The 27,529-nt window shown below is 38.3% G+C and overlaps 1 protein-coding gene across 1 annotated transcript in view; it reads right to left on the bottom strand.

The window, feature by feature from the left end:
- Positions 1 to 27,529, bottom strand: part of SPICE1 (spindle and centriole associated protein 1) — a 69,545-nt gene that overhangs the window by 13,903 nt on the left and 28,113 nt on the right. Inside the window, exons 7-13 of the mRNA XM_007947436.1 lie at positions 17,974 to 18,113; positions 17,630 to 17,767; positions 16,780 to 17,045; positions 13,673 to 13,804; positions 6,265 to 6,415; positions 3,657 to 3,881; positions 212 to 696 (exon numbers count right to left, since the gene is read on the bottom strand). Coding sequence (XP_007945627.1) covers positions 212 to 696; positions 3,657 to 3,881; positions 6,265 to 6,415; positions 13,673 to 13,804; positions 16,780 to 17,045; positions 17,630 to 17,767; positions 17,974 to 18,113 — 1,537 coding nt within the window. The remainder of the gene's footprint in view (positions 1 to 211; positions 697 to 3,656; positions 3,882 to 6,264; positions 6,416 to 13,672; positions 13,805 to 16,779; positions 17,046 to 17,629; positions 17,768 to 17,973; positions 18,114 to 27,529) is intronic.

Here is a 27,529-nt window from a genome sequence, read left to right on the forward strand (position 1 = left end):
GTCTCTAAGGTGGTATATTTTTATGGAAGCAGATTGCCTCACCCCTTCCTTCCAAGCGAGGAGCAGCTGGTGGGTATGAACCACCACCTTCTGGTTAGTAGTCAAATGCCTTAGGCACTGAGCCACCTGCAAAGAAGTCCTTTATGGTGCCTAAGTACTACATATAATTAAATTCTTACATATCCCTAGGCAATGTTTATTTGGTACTCACAGCAGTCATGTCACTTGCATTTTCCTGTTTGTTTAATTCCCGAGGTCCATCTCCTTGCTCTCCCCCTGGACCAATAATATTATTCAGATGTGCCTTGATAGATGAATTCTGCAGTGTCAGTTCAGCAATTCGTGCCATTATGTCCTTTCTTTGTTTCAGGACCTCATTTGTTCTAAGCTGCTGCCCATCTCCCAGTACCGGGGGCTCTTCTGAGAACATGGGGTTTCTTGACTGCTGAGTATTTGGATAGGAACTGCAGAGGGGCTGCGATGGGTTAACAAAAGGAGCCTGGTTTTTGTTCTCCATATCTTCTCCCATGTGAGAAACCCTCCACCTCTGAGTGAAGAGACGGTTCTCTTCATTTGAATTCTGAATGTCTGCTCCAGGAGGTAAGGGCTTCTTTTGCCAATTTTGTTCCTTCTCAATTATTTCCACCGTTGGAGGAATGCGTGGAGCAGGACGAGTTTCAACAGTTCTCCTCAATACTGTAAATAAGATTTAAGAAATGATTTTATAAATATGTATTATTTTCCCATAGATTGGTAATAAAATTGCCTCATTAACCCATTTTCATTAAGTTACAGAAGTATTTCAATTAAAGGATTTGCTGTCTAGAATACCTAAAGTATTTTCAACAGGGCATATACAAGAAAAGCCAACCTCAACAATCAAGTGCATGGATTTTTAATATTCCTTAAAGTATTTGTCAGTAACCTTGTAAAAAGCCATCTTTCAAGTTCTCATTTTAACACATACATTAAACTCATAATTGGGAATCTTGTGGTGGGAGTGTCAGTATCTAAAGGCCCCTCTGTGGAAGAAAAATTTAAACATGATTAAACATATGGCAGAAAGTAGACCAAAAGACATTATAGGCAAGGGAATAACTTACATGGAAGTTTTAAAACAGGAAAGAGCAAAACAAATGAGGCCAGTCTAGCTGGAGCACAGCAATGAGGGGAGGACTGGAACAAGCCAAGTGGGGCTGGTGTGTGCGGGGCCATTTCTTGCTAAGGCTTTTAGGCCATATTAGGAATTTTATAACTTAATCTAAGAGCTATGAAATCTCTAAAAGATTTGGCAACAATTTTGATTTACATTTGAAAAATATTACTCTGGCTATGGATAATTAGAAAGTGGCAGGAATGGAAGTAGAAGACCAGTAAACAATTGCAGTAGTCTAAAAGAAACATGATAGTAGCTTTGACCAAAGTATACTGGCAATAGAGATAGAGAGAAGTAACAGATTTGAGAAATATTTTGGTGATGAACTAAGAGTGATGAACTGGAAGTGGGGTAGAGGGAAACATACAAACCAACCTGGCATAAACACCTGAGTCAATGACCCCATTTACTGAGTTGGAGAAGAAAAGAAAAAGAACAGAGTTTTGGGCAAGGAGGTTATGAAGAATTCAGTTTTGATTATGCTAAATTTAAATGCCTTATGATTCATCCATGTATCCACCCAAATGCAGAGTAACTCAAGCAGATGGATATATGGGTCAGAAATTCAAGAGATATTTGCATTAACATACAAAACTAGAAGTCACTGGCATATAGAATGTACTGGAGGCTATGAAAATAAATGAAATTATCTAAAAGAGAGGAGGGAGAAAAGGAAAGAAACCAGTACCAAGACATGAGGAACTCAACATTTAGGATCAGGTAAAGAAGAAAAGTTAGCAAGGTAGACTGAAATGGAACAGCCAGAGAAATAAGAGAAATACTACAGCAAAGTAATCTTGAAAGAAAGTATTAAAGAAATAAAAAGAAGAGATTGTTTCACAAGAGAGGGAGCGATCAATTATGTGTAATGCTACTGTAAGATCTGATAAGGTAAAGACAGAAAAATGTACACAGTATTAGTAATATGGTGGTCACTGGAGCCTTTAGCAAGAGTGGTTTAGGTGGAATTATAAAGAGTAACTTGGGAGGGAGGATGCTTCTAGTTCAAATCAGCAGACTCAACACACATTTGCCTTCCCTCCTCCTACTAAAACAAGTAAGAAGCATAAGAGTAAAGAGAGTGGTCTGGGAAGAGTCTTTAGCAAATGTAGTATTTCAACAAATTTCTGGAAGTCAGAATGGATGGGAAGCATGTGAAAGCCACAGACCAAAACATGTAAATACCAGGGCTTCAAACTGGTTCAAAACAGTTCAGTCATGGTATACATGTTTCTCTTGTGCTGGGGGTTTTAACCCAAGTAGGAAACAGGTGTTGGCATTCTGCTCAAAGATGGTGGCCAACTGTACCGTTCTGATTATGTGTCTAACCCTCAGCCTAACACTGTCTCCACTACTGGACTGATCTGACAGACCTGACATTTGCATTATAAATCCAAACTAAACTTTGTAATAGTAAGGTGGTGTCATTTTCTTCAACCCTTTATGGTTCTTCATGGCCTGTATTGTAAATATACATCAAAGTGCACAAAATCTGACAAAATGTTTATACCCCAATGACAAGTTACTTTTCTGTTTCCCTATATAAGAGTATTCAATGGGAGGGAAGGACACAGGATGGAAGGGAAGGACACAGGAAAGAGGTGGCTATGGGGAGGAAGTAGAAGGAGAGCTGTTGCATTGTGGAGATTACAGTCAATGTCATGAGACAAAGTGTATGTGAACTGCTATATGGAAGATGAATTTGCTCTTTAAACTTTCACCCAAATCACAATAAAATTAAAAAAAAAAAAGAGTATCCAAAAATCTTTTTAAAGAAATAAAAATTCAGGCAAATCAAGGCCAAATGATATTTTTCTAAAAGTTTTAGAGAAGAATGTTCTTAACTTTTTTGATTGAAGAATTCTTTTTAAAATCACTTGAAAGGAAAATGCACATACAGAAAAATAAATGTAATCTTCCAATCAGTGAAGCAGCCTATGAACTTTCTGAAGATCTGAGCTAAAGATAATGAAATATGATTCTAAAGCTATTTTTATTTTTTTTCCACATCATTCATTATAAAATTACCTCAACTGATTTGAAAAATTTTGATGAGAAAGAGGTTAATAGGATGACCAGATCTGACTTATAAAATCCTTAAAGTCACAGTGCTCACCTTTCTTTGGTAGAACTTTCATTATTCTCTGGAGATAGTCTCCTCTTGTTTTTCTTACTCCTTTATAAACACCCCGGAACATAAGCACAAAGGGGATTCCCCTTACTCTGTCTGCATCTTAATGATAAAAACTTTGATCCTTTGATCAGAGTTTAATATTTACAATGAAACAGATATATAATGAAATTCAATGTCACACTTCACTGAAGGTACAATGTACATTATACAAACCACCCTGAAAATTCCTCCTTCAGCTTCAACGTTCTGTGTGGTTAATCAATGTCTTTCTAAATTTTCCTTATCAAGTTAACAATGAACACAATAAATCACATATATAAAGCATAAAAAACAACTACCTTATAACTTTGGAAGAAGCCTGCTTACCATCCTGCGGAGGAGAGAATTCTGAGTTGCTCTTTTGCCTGGGTGGTGTTAACAACACAGCTGGCTCAAATATGGGTGCTGGAAAACTATTGGCCAGAGTCACACTATCTGGAGGGTTTGGCACCTGAGACAGTTTAACAGGTAGCTCCTCCTGTGGTAATTCAACCACTTCTTCCCCTCTGAACATCAATGGCACGGAGACATTAGTGTTTACAACTGGACCCTCTGAAGAAGATGAGAGGCTATTAGTACTTAAGAAACAAAAAGGGACTATGGGCACATTTCAGGCAGTCATGCTTATATGCATTTCAGTAAAGTACAAGATCCACATAACCCCTAGAGCCAATAATTCATATTTGAAGCTCATGTGGAGACAGCACTGAGAAGAACTTGTTACCTTTAAGAAAAGCACTGAGGATCCCAAAGCTATAAAAATCAAGGACTCTGAAAAGCCACTTTGGGACTCCTAAGAATTCTTACCTGGCACTTAAGAATTTTCCATTATTTGTTATGGACAGCTTTCTAACAATCATGACAAAAAACAAACTGGCAAGAATAAGCCATATTAACCCACTACTTCTGCTCTGGTGGCATAGTTCCTGAGGCATTTGACTGCTAACCAGAAGGCTGGCAGTTTAAACCCACCACCCTCCTCAGAAGAAAGATTGAGTAATCTACTTCTGTAGAGATACCGCCTCAGAAACCCAAGGAGGGGTTGCTATGAGTCAGATCCAACTTGATGGCAGTGAGTTTGGTTTTTTTGGTATTCCATATACAAGGCTTACTATAAAACAAGGTAATTTCACAAGTCATGCATCATCATAGAATAGTCACAGTCCCTTTTACTTAAAAAAGGTTACAAGATCTGAGACTCAGTGTCTTGGTTCTCTAGTGCTGCTATTAACAGAAACACAAGTGGATGGCTTTAACAAACAGAAATTTATTTTCTCACAGTTGAGGAGGTTAGAAGTCTCAATTCAGAGCACGAGCTCTAGAGGAAACCTTCTCTCTCTGTTGACTCTGGAGGAAGGTCCTCGTCTCTTTAGCTTCTGTTTCCTGGCTTCTTGGAGATCTCCATGTGTCATGGCATCTGTCTTACCCCATCTTGCCTCTGCTTGCTTTTTAAATCTCTTTTATATCTCAAAAAGAGATTGATTCAAGATACACCCTATACTAATACCGCCTCATTACCATAACAAAGACAACCCATTTCTAAATGAAATTATAACCACAGGCAGAAGTTAGAATTTACAGCACATATTTCACGGGGACATAATACAATCCATACTAGTCAGGAAGACACTCACTTGGCTTCACCTACATAAATGTTTCTCATTTTTTTAATAGGCAATAACAATAACAATAACCTTAAAATACACTCACTCTCAGCTCTTCTCATCTATAAAGCCATTGCCATCGAGTCAATTCTGACTCAGAGTGGCCCCATGTGTACAGAGTAGAATTGTTCCGTAGGGTTTTCCTGACTACAATCTTTACAGAAGCAGATCATCAGGCATTCCTTCCACACTGGGTAGATTCGTATCACCAAACTTTAGGTTAGTAGTCAAGTGTAAACTGAGCACACTACCCAGGGGCCTTCTATAACTAAAAATTTTCTCAGTAGTGAAGCATAACTCAGTTAAGAATAAAGCACTGATATACTCCTTGACTGAGATATTAATAGTGAGTCTCCTCCAGAAGAAGGTAGAGACCTGCTCCAATCACTGAGTTTACCTCATGCTTATTAAATTTCAGTCAGCTGCTTGCTACTTCTTAGAATCCATCTTAAGAAATCATTCCTAAATATACAAAGCACTTTCCACACAGACACTCATCAAAGTATTAAACATTTAAAACACAGAGTAAAAAACATGAAAAAGCCTAAATGTCCTATTCAGTCTAAGGCCCATGATGGCATGCAATGTAAAGAAAGGATTTCAAAACTACATCACCAGAATGAATAAAAGTTAAGAGTTTCTAAAATTCAGAACACTTTTTCTTTCCCAAGCCATCTATTCTGCTGAACCTAGGGCACAGCACCATGATTAGTACTGGCCCTACAGGCACAGTGCTCTATGCAGCCGATTCTGCTACTTTCTATCTGCGTGCCTTTGGTAAGTTACCAACCCCTCTAAGCCTCAGTTTTCTCATCTAAACCATGGAGATAACAATAATACCTACCTCATAAGACTATTATGGAAATTAAATCAGATAATACATGTACCAAAAAAAAACCACACTGCCATTGAGTTGGATCTGACTCATAGTGACCCCTCCTTGGGTTTTTGAGGCAGTATCACTACAGAAGTAGATTGCTCAACCTTTCTTCCAAGGAGTGGCTGATGGGTTTGAACTGTTAGGCTTCTGGTTAGCAGTCTAATGCCTTAGGCACTACACCACCAGAGCTCCTTATAATACATGTAAAGCATTTAAAAAGTACCCAGCATATACTGAGTATCCAATAAATATAAGCTGGAAATAGCAGGGGCAATTACAGTAGTGATAATATTGTATATGCATAAACAACCAGTATAACTCCATATAAGTTCAGGGCTTTGTTTTACTGTTTATTCTAACTCAAAGTCTGGAATAATAAAACCACACTCACCTGGATTGTCCATAATTCTTCGACTTATGGCTCCCCTTTCTGATACTTGATTTTCTTCTCTGCTCTTCTCTATCACAGGACAATTCTTGATGGCATGTGTGAGTGATATAATCTGTTCATCTGTTGTGACCATGTACTGCTGAAGTCTTGCCTAGAGAAAAAAAAATGAAATAACATTATCAGAATATCAGATACCAAACTATGACCTAGAAAGCAAACCATACAAAGAAATATAATGATATCATTATTTTAAAAACTATAGGAATTTCAGACTTCCAATCAAATTCTTTAAAAAATGCTATTCACGGTAATAAACAATTAGAAATAATCTAAAAGTCCCATGATGGAGGAACAATCAAGGAAATCATAAAAAAACAAGTAAAACCATAGAACATTATTAATTAATAAAGTAGACTGCTACAATATGAGCTGTTTTTATAGGGCTTGCTATTTACAAAACCCTTCATACAGATGATTTCAACTGACACAGCAATGTTTATATACGTGCACACGTGTACACAAATACATGTAAAACAAACTTTACTACCAACTCCAATACGTCCCTGGGCGGCACAAATGATTTATACTTGATTATCAACCTAAAGTTTAGCAGCTCAAACCCACTCAGTGGCACCATGAAACAAAGGCCTGGCAATGTGCTTCCATAAAGATTACAGCCAAGAAAATCCCACGGACTTCTATAACACAAGTGGTCACCGTAAGTCATAGCTATATAGGCACAGATGCATAGATGTAAAGACATATATAAAAATCAGGTGTAGCAAGAAGGAAGAATATTATTAGTAGGTACTGCTAAATGAAGCATACTATATATTTTATATTTCCAGTCCAATTTTTTTCCTTAAATCCATACTCATATATCCAATGGCCTACTCAATTATCTCTTTCAGAACTAAATGAGCCTTCTCAAAGTAAAATATCCAAGATGAAACTTCTCCTGAAGTCTTCCCTACTCAGTAATAGCAAATCCATCCTTTTAAGTGCTCAGGCCACAAACTTTAGAATCACCTTTGACCTTTCTCTTTCTCCCACATACTGTACCTGATCCATCAGCAAATCCCACTGATCTTCTGTGTCTGACCATTTGTTTGCTGAGGCATGTTGGCATGCTAGAGTGAACTCACAGCAGCATCACAGGACATTTTACATTTTCAAGGGAAACAATGATATGTGACTCTGTTAGACATGGGAGGACTACTAGCTCTAGATGGTTCAGATTCAACATTAGACCATTCTACAATTCCTTTAGATAATGTCACCTCTTCATGAAGCTAGGTTTCAGCAATTGCTATGCTAAAAATCAAGGACTACATGAAAAGCAATGTGGAACAGGAAATAAGAGTGATGGTGTCCAACATGACTCCCAACTTGAAGAAGCTGTATAATGCCCAACAGGAACAGATACCTCACTAGATGTCTGAGGTTATTTAAGAATGAAACTAAAATATTACTTTTTCTTTTAATGTGTATGTAATATTTTTTCAAATAGCTACTAAATTGTTAAGACATGAATACTTACCTAGTTGTGTGGACCTAACTGCTTAATATATGGAAGTATTAGGTATTTCTTTTGGTTCAGGTGCTTTGAGACCCTAAGGGTACCATGAACTGAGAAAGGTGGCAATCTTTGATCTAATCTCAACATAACATCCCAGAGTGATCTTCTTAAAAACCTATGTGAAATGCAGGAAGAGAAGGGCTTGAAGGCATTTGCCAGTTGCCACATGGCCTGTACTTCTAGATCCGTGCAAAGAGGGCCAAGGAGGTCCGAGAGCAGAAAGTGGAGAAGAAAAAGTATATCTCTGTCAGAACTTTTCATAAAATAGTAGTAAAGCCTCTCCTTTCAAAAAACAAAAACATAAGTGAGAACACATCTGTTCTCTGCTCAAAAGCCTTCACTAGCTTCCCAGCTCACTCAGAGTAAAAGCCCAAGTCCTTGCCCAGTTTTGTAAGGCCCTGATCTTGTTTCTTGTGACCCTCTGCTTCCCACACTGCACTCCTGCTCATGGTCTCCTTCATGGATTTGAGCTCTCCAGGTTTTGCTCCCACTTCAAGACTTTTGCACTTGCTGTTTCCTCTCCTTGACTGCCATCTGCCTGCTGACTGACTCCCTCATCTTCTTCCCTCTTTATGCAAATGTTACTTTCTCAGAGACCCGTGGTCCACCAATTTACAACTGCATCCCCCCACCCTGGAAATTCCCTGCTTTATTTTTCTTTATAGCACATATCATCATGTAACTTACTATATATTTCACTTTTATTTTTAATGCATTTTATTGAAATATAATTTATATACACTGAAATATATAAAACTAAAGTGAAATGGGTCAATGCTTTTTTTTTTTTTTTTTCCCCAGTGTTCCCTCCCCTCCCCTTCTACCCCTGGTAACCAACAAACAAAGTTTCCTTCCATAGAAAAACTTTTCCTTGACTTTTTACAATAATGGACTAATACTATATTTGTCCTTCTGTGATTGACTTACCTTCATTCAGCATAATGTCCTCCAAGTTCATCCATGTTATGCTGTGTTTTGCAGATTCTCCATTATTCTTTAGTGTTGCATAGTATTCTATTGTGTGTATGTACATAGTATGGTAATCCATTCTTCTGTTGATGGGCACATAGGTTGTTTCCATCTTTTTGCTATTGTAAATAGTGCTGTGATGAACATGGGTGTGCATATATCTGTTCTTCTCCTGGCTGTCACTTCTTTAGGATATATACCTAATAAAGGCATGGCTGGGTCAAATGGTATTTCTAATTCCAGCTTTTTAAGTAATCGCCATATTGTTTTCCACAGTGGTTGTATCATTTTACAGTCCCACCAGCAGTGTATAAGAGTCCCAATCTCTCCAGATTCTCACCAGCATTTCTTATTTTCTGTCTTGTTGAACTTTGCCATTAGTGCTGGGGTGAGATGGTATCTCATTGTTGTTTTGATTTGCATCTCTCTGATTGTTCTAGGGTTTTCTCTGTGTTTTCCTCAATTTAGTCAGTGTTTTCCTTGATCTGTCTCTCAATTTGTTGATGATACCTAAGTATAATTCTTTTGAATTCCTTATCAGGGAGTTCCAATGCTACATCTTCCTCAGGGATGTGTTTTGGATCTGTATCCTGGTCCTACACTTCCCCTGCTTTATCAGCTTCTTTGTGTGGATTGTGATGCTCTGTTGTCTCCAAGGCATTGCAATGTTTTTGTATTTACATTTAATTGGTGATTTTATGCTGAAGTGACTTGCCCAAGGTTTTAGTTTTCTCTGTTTTGTTTGTATGTATCTACATAAACAGGGTACTCCGCTGTCCTCCTCTGTTCGCTAGTTGGCAGCACTTACACACTCACCACCTGTCTCCTTTCCCATTGTCAGCCTCCTATATGTCCCTATTGTCCTTGACAAATGGAGCCTGTTCTTAGGTCTCTGGAATCCGAATGAGAATGCTGTCACTTTAAAATCCAAAATGGCTACCTACTGTAAACATTTTAAATGGCTACACCCTCGATCACATTAAATATCAAAAATGGCCGCTGCTTGTAAACGTTCAAAATGGCTGTGCCCTCTGGACAGCCAAAAGTCCACAGCTGAGGTTGTTTCCCTCCTTGCTGTTTCCCTTCATAGTCTTAGGCCACCAGCACAGTCATCCCTGCAGCCCTTGGTGACCAAAGCTGATCTTTAGGTCAATTCTCAGGTCCCAATACCACTTGGAAATATTCAGACTGTTGGTCCCATCACAGTAGCTGACAGTCCACTGCTCTGACTGTCTCTGTACTCACTGTTTTCGTTCAGGTTTTTCCACTAGTTGGTGCCTAATCCACTTCTGCCTACTTCCTTTCAAAGTTCAGGGTTCCAGGATTATCTTCTGTATCTCTGTCAATTGGTTTCTCTTTTCTTTGTTGAAAAGGGTCTGTATAGCTTGTCTGTCTATTCTACCATCTTATAAGATGTCTCTGTATTTCACTTTTTTAAAAAAATAATTTAGAATGTAAGATTCATAAGGGCAAGGATTTTTATATCTCACTCACTTCTGTATTTCCTGACCTGGGACTGTGCCAGGTCAGAGTAGGTATTCAAATCAGATTTGTTGAATGAATTAGCACATTTAAAAATTGCCTGTCTTCTCAAGAGAATTGAAAACGAATGTTCACACAAAAACTTGTACACAAATATTCATAGCAGCATTACAAATAGCCAAAAAAAGGAAGTAACCCAAATGACCCCAAATAATGAAGGAACAAATAAAACGTGATATATGCACATAATGAAATGTTCATACAGCCATAATAAGAAGTGAAGTACTGATACATGCTACAACATTATGTTAAGTGGAAGAAGCCATACACAAACAACTACACATTGTATAATCCCACTGCCATGAAATATCTAGAATGGGGAAATCCACAGAGACAGAAAGTAGATTACTAATTTCCAGAGAGAAGGGAAAATGGGCAGTGACTGCTAAAGACTATGGAGTTTTTTTCTGAGGTTTTGAAAATGATCTGAAATTAGATAATGGTGATGGCTACATAAGGAGCCCTGGTGGCACAGTGGTTAAGCACTCAGCTGCTAACTGAAAGGTCAGGAATTCAAACCCACCAGCCACTGCATAGAAAGATGAGGCAGTCTGCTTCCATAAAGATTCCAAAACCAAACCAAATCCACTGTCATCAAGTTGATTCCAACTCATAGCAACCCCCATTGGGTTTCCAAGGCTGCAAATCTTTAGAGAAGTAGATTGCTTCATCTTCTTCCTGCAGAGCAGGTGATGGGTTTGAACCACCAACCTCTGGTTAGCAGCCAAATCTCTTACCCACTACACTACCAGAGCTCCTTTCTATAAAGATTGTTGTTGTTGTTATGTGCCATTGAGTCGGACCCGACTCACAGCGACCCCTCCTTGGGTTTCCGAGGCAGTATCACTATGGAAGTAGATTGCCCAACCTTCCTTCCGAGGAGTAACTGGTGGCTTTGAACCACAGCCTTCTGGTTAGCAGTCAAGTACCTTAGGCACTACGCTACCAGAGCTCCTTCCATAAAGATTACAGCCTAGGAAACCCTATGGGGTGTTTCTACTGTGTCCTATAAATTGCTGTGAGTCAGAATCAACTTGATGGCTGAGGTGCAATGAATTACTTGGTAAGGCTTCTCTACCCATAGTCTCTGTAACTCCCACCAGATTACTGGGTGGAACCATGCAAATAAGGTGTGTAGAACTCTGATGTTAGGATTGGTGAGTTCTGTCATTCTGCCAGGCTAAAATGAGCCCTCCTGAAGGTAGAAATGGGGATCTCACTGTAATCAAGAGAGGAGAGATGGAGGTGAAGTAGACTGTGTCCTTGGACCCAAGATCCCCGCACTGAACCTCCTTGGCAGAGACACCCTGCAGTGAGAGAAGCCCACCAGAGAGAGACACCCAGCTGAGAGAGACTCCCAGCTGAGAGAGATGCCCAGCAGAGAAATGGCTGCAGTGGAACCAAGAAGCACAAGACAGAGCAACTGGCTTACCTGGCCATGGAGCAAGAAATGTGAAGGCCCTTGGGCAGGAGGTTTGCTGGCAGAGTGGGGTGCACGTAGGTGTACCTATTGGCAGAGCTAAAAGAGCTTTGTAACACTTGTCTAAGCTGGGCAGAGGCTAGGCCAAAAGACCAAGGACCAGAGAGGTATGTCTGAGGGCACAGCAGAAAGACTGTTATGATCAAAGAACTGTATTTTGAGTGTGTTCCTGAAACTGAATTACAGCCTATTACTTCCCTAATAAACTCCATAATTTTGAGTATTTGTGAGTTCTGTGTGGCCACTGCATCGAATTATCAAATCCAGCAGAGAAGCAGTGAGTGCTGTGGGAAAGATGGTTAGTGTCAGAGTTAGTAAAAAGATTGGAGGTGGCGGCATGCCTGGCCCCATAGGAATAAGCCTTGGGCTGTTGATGGTGACCCTTTTTCCCCCTCACAAGATTGGAGGAGGTCAGAAGATGATGCTTCCATGTCCTTTTTGCAATGGCAATGGGTTTTTAATGAGATGGTTATATAACCTTGTGGCTATATAAATACTACCCAATCATATATTTCAAAGGCATAAATTTTTCAAAAGGGTATGTGAATTACACCTCAATTTAAAAAACTGTATGCCTTGTATCTAACATCCATTCACACAGTTTGTCTACTAATTAGAGATTTTCTAGTCTCTTTTGGCCGATAATAAAAGTAATAATAACAACTACTACTTGAGAACAAAAAGAGGAATAAAATTGTCTCTGTCCTCAAACTGCTCACAGTTTCAGTAACAGGCAAACACCTTATAGAACTTGGTACATGCAATGATAGCAATATCCAGAATATTAAGAGTACACTAGAAGAACACTTAATATAGCACAGAAGCAATAAGGTTTTCCAGAAGAGATACTGCCTAAATCTTTCAAAAAAAAAAAAAAAAAGTAGCAATTAGCCAGACAAGTGACAAAGAGAGCTTATCTAACAAATATAAAGATAGTGTAAACAACTATAAATTGCATCTGATGTAACATCGAAAGCTGTCCTCTGCTCTTTTAAAGGTAAGTATCGTAATACTCATTTCACATTTTGGATAACCTACTGTACTTCCTTCCATGTGGAAGACCTACATTTGATTCCCAGTCAGTACACCTTATGTGCAGCCACCATACATCTGTCAGTGGTAGCTTGTATGTTGCTGTGATGTGAACAAGTTTAAGCAGAGCTTCTAGACTAAGACTAGGAAGAAAGCCTTGGTGATCTACTTCAGCAAATGAAACCCTATAGATCACAAGGGAACACTATCTGATCCACAACTGATTGAGGATGGTGCAGGACTAAGCAGTATTTCATTCAAATGTGCATGCAGTTGCCATGAGGTGGGGCTGACTAAATGGGTGCTAACAACAATAACACTGTACTATTGGTAGTTAACATTTAAATGCAGATGCTGTCTTTCCTACTAATTAAAATGTTTCTTAAAGGCAGTAGGTTTATTCTATATATCTATTTGTAGCCCTAGCTTCTACTATGGTATCCAACCCACTGCCATCAAGTCGATTCCAACTCATCACGACCCCCATATGGGGTTTCCAAGGCTGTAAATCTTTATGGAAGCAGACTGCCTCATCTTTCTCTTGCAGAGAGCAGCTGGTAGGTTCAAACTGCTGACCTTTTGGTAGCAATCCAATGCCTTAATCACAGCACCACACAGACCTCCTTCTACTATTGTACTTCCTAGATAATAAATGTTCATTAATAACTATGATTGACGATAACAAAGAAGTGATAAGTAATTGCATCAGCAAAACTAAACCAAAGGCAACTACAGGAGAATTTCATACATTCTTAAAGATGTTTTAGACTACTAATACACAAATGTTTGGGACCTCATTTGAATACCTGCATAGCAGTATTTTCTTCTCTAAGCAGAAGAATTTCAGCTGTCAGAGCATCGATGAGCTCTCGATGATCAACCAATACTTGTTCCAGTTGCTGTCTTGTCTCTACTTCTTTACGCAATTGCAACTCACTCTACAAATAAATGCCAAATACACCTCCATCAGTAGCATCATATGATAAAAGCTAAAAGTCATTACTCAAAGGTATCAAAGAAGATAGTATTGACAATGAAATATATTATGTGACAGTAACGAAAATTAAAAATTTTTATTGAAAAGTTTACATATCATTATACAAATAAAATGTACTGCTTTATCCTCTTTCCTTCTTCAAATAGAATACAATGAACAAAAATAGAATACAACAGAATGGTAAACAGACCTAAAAAACTACAATTTTTTTGTGAAAGAAAGTACAAGGAAATAAATATATACATTTGTTTGAATACACATAGATTATAAGGAGCTCTGGAGGTGTGGTAGTTAAGGTTACATGTTAACTTGGCTGGCCTAGTCCAGTGGCTGGGCAGCTGGATATAGTTATTCCCCACGGTGGAATTGGTAATTAACTCTATGGTGGAATCTAGTGCAGCAGCTGAGTAGCTGCTTTAGGGATGTGAGCTGCTTCCAGTATATAAGAAGCAACTCTGAGAAAGGGCTCCAGCTGATAGCATGCTTGAACCCTGTATGTAGCCGAGTTGTTGTTCAGCAACCTGCCATGTTGCCCTGCTAATCTTGGGACTTTTAATGGACTTGAATTAATGGCCTGCCATGTGGTTTGATAACATCCGGATTATGTCTTTTCACTTGCTGATCTTGGGTTTGTCAGCCTCAGCAGCTAGCAGCTGCCTGAGTGAAGAGATGCCTCTAGCTTCAGTAGGCTGGGAGCAAGAGGCAGAGCTGAAGCCCAAGGTCAAGGGGCTTTCACCCAGCCCCTAGAGCCTGGCACTTTGAACTTGCACTTAAAGCCCTCAAAATTGTAAGCAAATAAACTTTTGTTTGTTCAAGCTATCCCATTTGTGTTATATTCCTGTCAGACAGCACTAGGTAACCAAAACAACTGGTGTAGTGTTTAACACATTCAGCCACTAACCAAAACATTGGTGGTTCAAACCCACCAGTCTCTCTCCAGCAGAAAGATGAGACAGTCTGCTTCTATAAAGATTTACAGTCTTGGAAACTCTATGGGACAGTTCTACTCTGTCCTATAGGGTGGCTAAGAGTTGGAATTGACTCGATGGCAGTGAGTTTTTAGTTTATATAGACTATCTCTAGATACACTGGTATCTGATAATGATAGTTGGCCACAAAGAAGCAAACAGGTTGGAAATTAGGAGCAGCACTACTGTTGCTGTTGTTGTTATGTGCCATTGAGTCGGACCTGACTCACAGAGACCCTCCCTTGGGTTTCCGAGGTGGTATCACTACGGAACTAGGTTGCCCAACCTTCCTTCTGAGGTGTAGCTGGTGGATTTGAACCGCCAGCCTTCTGGATAGAAGTCAAGTGCCTTAGGCACTACGCTACCAGAGCTCCCAGGAATAGGACTAGGATCTTCATTGTACACCATTCTGTATCTTTGAATTTTATGCCATGTGAATGTATCACCTACTCAAAAGTTAAGTTTGTTAAAATATAATTTAAAATAAGTAACTCTAGGTTTAAATGGTTTAGTTCTATAAAGCAAGAGATTAGCTAAAAAGTACATGGTTCTAAGCGCCAAAAGTACACTCTGGGAGATTCCTGACTTAACGGTGGAAGAATATTAAGATTCTTTTAAGTCTAACAGTATAATAAATCTTTAACTGAAAAACGAATTTAAGAAGATAGCACCATGAAGTTGAAACATTTTAATTTCCTTAAACATTTTTGTCATATTTAACTGTATAAAGATTAGCCTTAAAATGATTAAATACATAGTTAACTCTAATTTCACAGCACAGGTACATTAAATATACAATTATTTCTTGTTTTATAAATTGTTGTTGTTGTTATGTGCTGTTGAGTTGGACCAGACTCATAGCGACCCCTCCTTGGGTTTCTGAGGCAGTATCACTACGGAAGTAGATTGCCTGACCTTCCTTCCAAGGAGTGACTGGTGGGTTTGAACCGCCAGCCTTCTGGTTAGCAGTCAAGTGTCTTAGGCACTATGCTACCAGAGCTCCTGTTTTATAAATTATTTTCACAATAAAATACTTCCCACTTAGCCACTGAAGCCAGTCTGCATTACTGGCCATACGGGTAATGTGAAGAATTTTCCCACCTATCAAGTCTATAAATGACAGTCATCCACTCTCCACACTGAACTAATGTGGTAGTGGGATGCATAGAAAAGTCTTAGAATGAGGTGTGGTAGTTAAGTTTGTGTGTCAACTTGGCTGGCTTTGGTTGAATGACTGGGCAGCTGGATGTAGTATATTCCCCATGATGAGACTAGTAATCAACTCCATAGTGGAATCTACTGTGAGCAGCTGAGTTGCTGCCCTAGGGATGTGGTCTGCTTCCTGTATATAAGGAGAAGCCCTGGGGAATGGTCTCCAGCATATGGAATGCTTGGACTCTGCATATAACCGTGTCATTCTTCAGTAGCCTGCCATGCTCTGCTGACCTTTGGACATACAATGGACTTGAATTAATGGCCTGCTATGTGATTTGGTAACATCAGGACTGTGCCTCTTTACTTGTCAACCTTGGACTTGTCAGTCTCAACAGGCAGTAGCTATATGAGTGAAGAAAAGCCTCTAGCTCCAGTGGGCCAGTAGCAGGAGGCAGAGCTGAACCCCAAGGCTGAAAGGCTTTCACCCAGCCCCTAGAGAATGGTACTTTGAACTTGGATTTAAAGCCTCCACATTTTAAGAATAAACTCCTGTTTGTTCAATCCATCCCATTTGTGGTATATTCACGTCAGAGTGGTACTAGGTACCATCTAAGCATGTAGCAAACAAATGGTGGAGGGCAATGAAGAGAATAAACTTTTACTAAAGATATTCTAAAGTGGAGGTATTTTAAACAAAGCTATTCAAGGTTGATTGTACTTTATTCTGAGGTGGCAATAAATTAAATGGAGACATGAAAAAACCCTTCAGACTCTAATGACCTCATGCTCTTACCTCTCTAAGGTACCGAATCAGGCGGCAGAGGGAGCTCACTAGGGACAAAGTGAAGCCCGTGAGACCCTGACTGCTTTGCAGTCCCTTGACCTCGCGTCCTGTCCACCGCTCAAATTCTTCCATCTCGTGTTCCACTTCATCTATCATGTGTTTGAGGACATCCAGGCTGCAATTATTGTTATTTTGTAAATCTGCAGATGTTGTGCTACTTGACAACATGTTTTTCTTTGGCTTGGAAGGAGCACGCAGATCTGGTTTTCTTTTCACTGATAACATTGAAAATAGAAATTATTGTTTTTAAGGCTTGGAAAAAGTAACAAAAACTACTAGAAAAACCTTTTAGACTATTGTCCATAATCTATAAAATATTTTTATAGAAGTTATCACTTTTGTTCCTCATGAAAATCTATGAAGTTTAAATCAGGCTTACATTATCTATAAGTGAGTGTACCAGTACCATTTTCCCACAGAGTTACTTGGGAGGGAAGGAGGCATTTCTTAGCTATGATTAAACAAACTCTTACTTAATTGGATCCAATTTGATGAGTTTAAGGTAAAAAACATTGACTAAGAGCTTAAGATAAAATAACTTCTGGATGGCACAAATGGTTAAGTGCTCAACTAGTAGCCAAAAGGTTGGTGGTTCAAACCCACTGGAGGCACCTCAGAAGACAGACCTGGCAATCTGCTACACATAGGTCATAGCCTTGAAAACCCTATGAGTAAAGTTCAACTCTGCACATACAGGGTTGCCATGAGTTAGAACTGACTCAAACAACAACAAAGATGAACACAGCTCTATCAGATTAGATGTTTTAATAATTCATCTTTGTAAATTAAGGAACTAAACCTTTATTTAACAGCTGTTTTGGCTTCCTGGGGTTCAGTACTTGTCCCACAACATAGCTTGAGTCTACAGCCTCAGAAGATTCTTCAGGCTGAAGTCTCGTGTGGATTCTCTTGACAGCATTGGTAGCATTCAGAGCACCTAAAAGGAAGAACATTTCCAAAAATATTTCATCTCAAGGGAATAAGAAAAAAATTTAAGTATTTCAAGCAATAGATCCACGAGTATTTTACTCAACTAGGCTAGAATAGTCGAAATTCAACAGTACTTTAAAAAACCTACTGTGTTCAGGAAAGACTAAAAAAGTAGACTAGTATTTTGAGAAACAACACAAAGGAAAAACAGACCTCTTTGATCACCTGATGGAGTGGCAGATAATGGAGAGCATAGAGGTGTTCTCTGTGACTGTGTTGCTATTTTCTGCTGAATATCTGTCCACAGTTTATTAATTAACTCAGAATTTTCTTCTTTTAGTTGGTGAAGAAACCTATAAAACATATGACAGTGAGGTATATTAGAGCCATGGTGGTTAAAGTGCTCATCTGGTAACCAAAAAATCAGTGATTTGAACTCACCAGCTGCTCCATGAGAGAGAAACATGGCAACAATCTGCTTCCGTAAAGATTGAAAAAAAACACAGCCTTAGAGACCCCATGGAGCAGTTCTACTCTGTCTGCTAGGGAACTGTGAGTCAGAATTGACTTGACAGCAACAGCAACAGGATCATTTAAATTGTTCAACTGCTTATGTGTTTGATTTGAAGGAGTTTTTAATAATTCATAATGAAAAAGGAAACTTTTCACTTTAACTGGTAAGACAGATGGTCAAAATGTCTGTCATCTTCATGTTAGAAGGAATCATTCTGACTCCTTTCCAGTTCCCTCCCTACCTTGGCCTCTGAAGTAAGAGCTTTTGCCCTTTCTGAGGTATTGGGGCACTCTCTCCATCCTCCTCTCTTTCCTTACAGAAAAGAAACTAAATATTTATGAATCAGCCTATTCTGGTTTCTCTATCCTACAAATGAGCCTGTGCTCAGAGCACAGCCAGTCTATGCTCATCACTGACACATTTACTGGGGCAGAATCTGGCCCTATTGGGTGATGAGGTGGGGCTCGGATCAAAGGAGCTTCAGTTTTAGGAGGTTCATATCTACAAGCTCTTTGATTTGAAAGCTTACATACACCATAAACAACTTTATCATTGACAAAGCTGGTATTTTCATCTTCAACTGTCTGATTTATTTATCTGTTATTCAACTGAATTGAGACTTAAAAGAGGTAGGTGTTCAAAAAGCAGAAGCAACCCAAATGTCTATCAACAAAGGAATGAGTAAATACAATGGAATATATCTATACAATGGAATATTATTCAGCAATAAAAAAGAAATGAAGTACTAATAAATATTACAGCATGAATGAACCTTGAGAACATTATGCTAAATGAAAGAAGCTCAGCATAAAAGACCACATATTGCATGATTCTATGCATATAAAATATCCAGAATGGGCAAATCTGGACTTTTTTGCCTATAGATACAGAAAGGAAGGTAAGTGGTTGCCTAGGGCTGATGAAGTCGGGGGAAAAGGGATGGGGTGACTGCTGAAGAATATGGAGTTTCTTTATAGGGTGATGAAAATGGTCTAAAATCAATTGTAATGACAGCCATACAACACTGCTGATAACACTAAAAACCACTGAATATTACACTTTAAATGGGTAGATTGTATGCCATTTCAGTAAAGCTGTTATAAAAATATTTCAAAGAGGAAGGGGAGAATTTTACTGAGTAGCCCCACAAACCTCAACTTAAAGGAGTTGCTTTCAAGAAACCTACAGACAGCACACTGGGACACTAAGGTACATGATGCAGTGATTCAAAGGAGGCTAGTTAATACAAGATCAGAAAGACTCCTTTGTAAGATAGTATTAGCTCTAAACCCATCCTTCAGGATAAATTCCAACAAGAGTATTATAATGAGGTTTCTGTACAAATTGAAAAACTAAACATAAATCAGCCTGAAACTTACATCACTGTCTCTAATCTCCATTCTTTTAAGAGTCAAGTTATATGAAACATAATAACAACAAAATAATACAATACCACCTGTTATAGGCTAAATAATAGCCCCAAAATATATGCCTACATCCTTATCCAGTGAACTTATAAATGTCACATTATATGACAAAATAGGGGGCTGTGCAAATGGAATTAAGTTAAGAACCTTGAGATGGAGAGATTATGCTAGATTATTAATGTGAGCCCTAAATGTAATAACATGTATCCTTATAAGAGGGAAGTAGGGAGAAATTGTAACAGACACACAGAGAAGGAGCCATGGAAAGGTGAAGGCAAGATTGGGGTGGTAAGGCCACAAACCAACAGAATGCCAACAGACACCAGAAGCTAGAAGAGTCAAGGAACAGATTCTCCTCTAGAGCATCTAGAGGGGATATGGGGATTCTGACACCTTGATTTTGGTCCAATGCAACTGATTTCTGATTTCTGCCTCCAGAACTATGAAATAATAAATTTCTATGTTTTAAGCCACCAAGTTTGTGGTAAATTATTACAGCAACCTCAGGAAACTAAACTTCACCTTAAATTATCAGGCAACTTTCATTAAGAAAAGTTCAAAGTACTTTCTATATATTATTCTTTATAAGGAAAGATGGATTTTGGCTCAAACCAAAGAATACCAGAAAGATGTTTACTTGTGTTTTATTGACTATGCAAAAGCATTCAATTGTGTAGATCATGACAAATTGTGGATAACACTGAGAAGAATGGGAATTCCAGAACATTTAATTGTACTCATGAGGAACCTGTACATAGATCAGGAGGGTGTCGTTCAGATAGAACAAGGGGACACTGCATGGTTTAAAATCAAGAAGGGAGTGTGTCGGGTTATATCCTTTCACCACACTTAGTCAATTTCTACACTGAGCAAATAATTCAAGAAGCTGGACTATAGGAAGAACGTGGCATCAGGATTTGAAGAATAATCATTAACAACCTGTGATACTTCGACGACACAACTTTGCTTGCTGAGAGTGAGGATGACTTCAAACACTTACTGATGAAGATTGAAGAATACAGTCTGCAGTGTGGATTACACCTCAATACAAAGAAAACAAAAATTCTCATAACTGGACCAATAAACAGCATCACAATAAATGGAAAAAAGACTGAAGATGTCAAATACTTCATATTACTTGGTTCTACAATCAACACGAATGGAAGGAGCAGTCAAGAAGACATCAGACAACATATAGAACTGGGCAAATTGGCTGCAAAAGACCTCTTTCAAGTGCTGAAGAGCAAAGATGTCTCCTTGAGGACTAAGGTGTACCTGACACAAGCCATGGTATTTTCAATCACCTCATATGCATGTGAGAGCTGGACAATGAATAAGGAAGACCAAAGAAGAATCAATGCTTATGAGTTGTGGTACTGGCAAAGAATACTGAAAATACCATGGACTACTAAAAGAACTAACAAATCTGTCCTGGAGGAAGTGTAGCTGGAATGCTCCTTGGAAGCAAGAGCAGCCAGACTTCATCTCACCTACTTTGGTCATACTGTAAGAAGAGACCATTCCCCAGAGAAGGATATCTTTCTTGCTAAAGTGGAAGGTCAACGAAAGAGGGGAAGGCCCTCAACAGGATGGACTGACACAGTGGCTGCAATGATGGGCTCAGGTACAGCAAGGATCGTGGAGCCGGCACAGCACCAGGCAGTGTTTTGTTCTGCTGTACATAGGGTCCTTATGAGTCAGAGATGACTCGATGGCACCTAACAACAACAACAATGAGGAAAAAAAGTCCTTCTGTCTTTCTTAGATCTGGAACTCTGTTTTATTCTATTTTACTTACTTTGGGCAATTATTTAATTGAAATTCAAGCTGCTTCTATTTTCACTGATGACCATTTATTAACACTCATTCTATTTTATGGCATCATCAATTACAGTAAGATTCTAAGGACATCATTTAATAGATAACTCAGCAATATCAGCATCCAATGTACATTCTTAATATACAAATCCCCATCCAAAGGAAGTTGCCCAAGCCTATGGGAATTTTCCTTCTCATTCAGTTGTTGCCATTTATAAATTCTTAGTCTCAATTTTTTTCCTCTTTTCTTGCTATGGTTACCTTTACCACCACCTTTTCCTCTCTCAACCCTAGCCTTGTTTCTCCTACACAAATGTCTATAGAGCAAGTATGGGAATGACAAAGGAAAAGCGAAGTAAATACTTCCAATCATGACTCCCTTTCTCTAGATGCACTGGCTCCAGACATATCAATGTCCTAAGTAGAGGCTTTTATGGATTGGGCTAAAAACCTAATTATCATGTATAATATATCCTCTATGAGAAATTTTGTTCAGATTCATAGGAGCATGTATTCAAATTAAAAAACAACTTAAGAGATCATATACTATACCCCTCATATTTCACAGCTGATGACATAAAGACCCACAGAAAACCTAACTAGTAAATAACTAAGGCCTTAGCCTTCAGATTCTAACATATCTTCAAAAACCTCACACAAAATAGCTGAAAAATAATGTTCAGAGGCATAAGAGATTCAAAAGATGGTAACTGCCTGTTAACACACCTAAAGAGAGAAATTAACATTAACCAACCAAATAAAAGTACACTTTTGAAAAATTCAAATGTAAAGAATAAAAACAATTAATTATGTACAAAATTATTCACATTTAGGTTCTGATAGAAAAAAGCTTAAACGATGACACATATTTCCAAGTATTTCAAAGAAAATGGTAATTGGCTAAATGTAAATTACTCCATATATCACTCAAAATACTATACAGTTCAGTAAGAGCAAATAAAATAGCACATGACTCACACTATCTACATTACTGGAAGCCAGAAAATACTAGTAACTTCCAATTACCTATAAGTAGAAAACGAAATACCAAATTCCAGCACAAGCTCCTGCCCTGAGTGTTTTCAGAGAGAACATCAACATGACAGCACAGAAAAGAGAGTGACAATATGAGTGAAAAAATCATCAGAAAGAGAAAATTCACTCTAAGTGTGCAAATGCTTAACAATAAGACCTGGAAGATCAGAATCCTGACTACAGAGAAGGAGCCCGAAAGTGTGCAAAACCCAAAGTCTTGGAAAGGTATCACTTCTTGGGGAGAATAGAACAAGAAGAAAGAGATACCTTTTGTGATTGAAAAATGAAGAGAAAAAGAATCATGAGTTTTAAGACAAAAGAGAGCAATACTGGAGAACAAACCACCTTTCACTTATGAATACTTACCCCACCCCCCAAAACAACATGCATTATGCATTAAATAAATTGTGCTTCATTGCAACTGACAGGAGAGTACTCTTGAACTAAGAAGCACTCTTGAAGAATCTTATAAAAACCAAACCAGTTGCCATCAGGTTGATTCTGACTCACAGTGAACCCATGTGTGTCAGAGTAGAAATTCAAATGTGCTCCATAGAGTTTTCAGTGGCTGATCTGTCAGAAACAGATGACTAGGCCTTGCTTCCAAACTGTCTCTGGGTAGAGTCGAACCTCCAGCCCTGTGGTTACCAGTTGAGCCCATTAATTGCTTGCACCACCCAGGAGACTCTAAGAATCTTATAACCTACACAAAACTCCCAATCTTGTCCACAAAATGTACAGACTAAAGTTGTCTAAACCCACACAAAGGCAAAATAACAAAAATACAGAAAATTTTAATTAAACTATTTTAGCTAATAAAAACTTCTTCCCCCCAAACCCTTACAAAAAAAAAATAAAAATCTATAAAGCAACACCTAACAGAATTAAATATTCTTACACAAGCAATTGAGATAGTTTAAAAAATAAATAAAAGTCTTAAACCAGGTATTCAAAAACTAAGAACAGAAATGGACCAAAAAAAAAAAAAAAAAAAAAACTAGGAAAAAACAAAGTAAGAATTGATTGAAATCTGGGAAGAAATTTTTTACAGAGTAAAAGAAAACCCTCAGAAATAAAGCTAAATAACAAGGTGTCCATGAGAGAATTACTAAGTAAAATTTTAATAAGAAACATTGAAGAATTACAGGAAAACAACCAAGAGAATGAAAAACTGATTGGGAAAAAAGAAAAGCTTAGCCAGAAAGTACTTGAAATGGAAGACAGGCAAAGATCTTTTAAACTGGAATCAGAGTTCCTGAAGAAGAAAAACAAAACAATACAAACTAACATTTAAAACTATAATCCTTGAAAATTTGCAGAAAAAAAAAAAAAAATAAAAATAAAAAGACTGACTCCACATCTTGAAAGGGCCAACTGTGTTCATGGGAAAACTGATCTGGGAAGGTAAACTCCAAGAATGTTTTTGTTGTTCTTAGGTGCCATGAAGTCAGCTACAACTCATAGCGACCCTACATACAACAGAATATGGTATTCTTCACCAACGCCATAATACAAAGGCATCAATTCCTTCAGTCTTCCTTACTTACTGTTCAAATTTCAGATGCAGATGAGGCAATTTAAAATACCATGGCGTGGGTTAGGCGCACCTTAGTCTTCAAAGTGACATCTTTGCTCTTTAATACTTTAGGTCTTTTGCAGCCAATCTGCCCGGTGCAATATGATGTCTGACTTCTTGACTGCTGCTTCCATGGGTGTTGATTGTGAATCCAAATAAATGAAAACTGTGACAACTTTAATCTTTTCTCCATTTATCATGATGCTGTTTATTGCTCCAGTTGTGAGGATTTTTGTTTACTTTACTTTGACGTGCAATCCATACTGAAGACTGTCATCAGTAAGTGCTTCAAGTCTTCTTCACTTTCAGCAAGCAAGGTTGTGTCATTTGCATATTGCAGATTGTTAATGAGTCTTCCTCAAATCCTTCTGCCCCATTCTTCTTCATATAGTCCACCTTCTCAGATTATTTGCTCAGCATACAGATTGAATATGTATGGGAAAGGATAAAACCTAATGCACACCTTTCCTGATTTTGAACCATGCAGTATTCCCTTGCTCTGTTCAAATCACAGCCTCTTAGTCTATGTACAGGTTCCTCATGAGCACAATTAAGTGTTCTGGAATTCCCATTCTTTGCAATGTTATCCATAATTTGTTATGGTCCACAGTCAAATGCTTTTGCACAGCCGAAAAAATACAGGTAAACACCATTCTGGTATTCTTTGCTTTCAGCCAAGATGAATCTGCTATCAGCAATGATAGCCCTCAATCCATATCCTCTTCTGAATCCAGTTTGAATTTCTGGAAGTTTCCTGTCCATATACTGCAACAGTTTTTTAATTATCTTCAGAAAATTTTACTTGCATGTGATATTAATGATACTGTTTGATAATTTCCACATTCTGTTGGATTATTTTTCTTTGGAATGGGCACAAACATTTATCTCCTCCAGTCAGTTGGCCAGGCAGTGATCTTCCAAATTTTTTGGCATAAATGAGTAGGCACCTCCAATGCTGCATCCATTTGCTGAAACATCTCAGTGGGTATTCCATCAATTCCTGGAGACTTGTTTTTCACCAACTCCTTCAGTCCAGTTGGACTTCTTCCTCCAATACCACTGGTTCTTAATCATATGCTACCTCCTGCAATGGATGAATATTGATCAATTCTTTTTGGTACAGTGACTCTGTGTATTTTGCCTGCAGAATCCCTCAATATTGCAACTCAAGGCTTAAATTTTTTCTTCAGTTCTTTCAACCTGAGAAATGCCAAGTGAGTTCTTCTCTTTTGGATCTTTAACTTCAGGTCTTTGCACATTTCATTACAATACTTTACTTTGTCTTCTCATGCTGCCCTTTGAAATCTTCTGTTCAGCTCTTTTATCTCATCATTTTTTCCATTCGCTTTACCTACTCTCAGTTCAAGAACAAGTTTCAGAGTCTCGTCTGACATCCATTTTGGTCTGTTCTTCTTTTCCTCCCTTTTTAATGGCTGTTTGCTTTCTCCATGTATGATGTTCTTGATGTCATCCCACAATTCATCTGGTGTTTGGTCACTGGTGTTCAATGCCTCAAACCTATTCTTCAGATGGTCTCTAAATTCAGGTGGGATATGATCAAGGTCATATTTTTGGCTCTATGGACTTGTTTTAATTTTCTTCAGCTTCAACCTGAATGTACATATGAGCAACTGATGGTCTGTACCTCAGCTCCTGGTATTGTTTTGACTAAAGATATTGAGTTGATCTGATTCCTGCATGTTCCATCAGGCAAGGTCCACATGTATAACCACCATTTATGTTGTTGAGAAAAGGTATCTGCAATGAGTATGTCAATGGTCTTGCAAAATTCCATCATGTGATCTCCAGTGTCAATTCTATCACCAAGGCCATATTTTCCAACTACTAATGATTCTACTTTGTTTCCAACTTTCACATTTCAATCACCAGTAATAATCAATACATCTTGATTGCATGTTTGGTCAATTTCAGACTGAAAAGCTGATAAGTCTTTAATTTCTTCATCTTTGGCTTTAGTGGTTGGTATGTAAATTTGAGTAATAGTAATATTAACTGGTCTCCCTTGAAGGCATATAGATATTATTCTATCACTGACAGCATTATACTTCAGGACAGATCTTGAAACATTCTCCTTGACAATGAATACAACACCATTTCTCTTCAATCTGTCATTCCTAACATAGTAGATCATATGGCTGTCTGATTCAAAACGGCCAATACCAGACCATTTCAGCTCAGTAATGCCTGGCATATTGCTATTTATGCATTCCATTTCATTGCTGACAACCTCCAATTTTCCTAGATTCATACTTTGTACATTCCATGTTTGGATTATTAACGGATTTTTGCAGCTGTTTCTTCTCATCTTGAGACATGCCCCCTCAGCAAATGAAGGTCCCAAAAGCTTTACTCCATCCGTGTCATTAAGGTGCACTCTACTCTAAGGAGGTAGCTCTTCCCCAGTCGTATTCTGAGTGCTTTCCAAACAGAGTGGCTCATCCTCCAGCACTATGCAGGACAATGTTTCAGGGCTATTCCTAAAGTTTTCCAGTAATGTATCAGACAGTGTCTCACTACTATTCACATTATTTTCACTGCTCAATTTTTTCAGAAGTGGATGGCGCTGTGCTTTTTCCCAGTCTGAGTCTGGAAGCTCTGCTGAAACCTGTCCATCATCGGTGACCCTGGTGGCATTGCCTCCAACTCACAACAACACACGTGCCACCACAGTATGACAAACTGACAAACGGTGGAGATATCTTAGTAATTCTTAAATATTAAAGAAATAGGAAAATTTCTCAAGTCATTAGGCAAGAAAACATCAAATTACTTACAAAAAAAAATTACCCTCACATTAGCATTCTCAAAAGCAGTGTACAAAGCAAAACAAAAGTGGAGCAACATTTTCAAGAAAGTCAGGGAAATAAATAAGAACCAAAGATTTTTATAACCAGTGAAGGTATCCTTCAATTACTAATGCTATAGAAAACGTTCTAAACTTATAAACAGTCAGGGAATACTCTAATCACTAACCCTTCTTAAGGAAACTGCCACATTATAAGCTTCCTCTAAAAAAGATATAACTAGGGAAGTATCACAAAAAGATTGATGATGAGCATTTAATATATTTAATTGTAGTTCTAAAATGAAAACAAAAGTGGGCATAAACATGGAAGAATAGTATGTAAATGTCTGATTCCTTTCAAAGTAAAAAAGTAACTAAGAAATGAGAAGAATGGAAAGAAAAGGGAGAAGGCAAATAACTCAGTTGTTGCATAGAAAATTAAGCAAAACTCAAAAAACAGCATTTAAAACTGACACAGCTAGACAAACCAGAGGCGGGGCAAGATGGCGGACTAGGCAGAAGGATTGCACAGACCCTCTTCAACAAAGAAAAGGGAAACCAATTAATACAGACACAGAAGATAATCTTGGACC

The sequence above is a fragment of the Orycteropus afer genome, unplaced genomic scaffold (assembly GCF_000298275.1).
Source record: "Orycteropus afer afer isolate SDZICR_OR568_19922 unplaced genomic scaffold, OryAfe1.0 scaffold00184, whole genome shotgun sequence".
In the NCBI taxonomy this organism is placed as follows: domain Eukaryota; kingdom Metazoa; phylum Chordata; class Mammalia; order Tubulidentata; family Orycteropodidae; genus Orycteropus; species Orycteropus afer.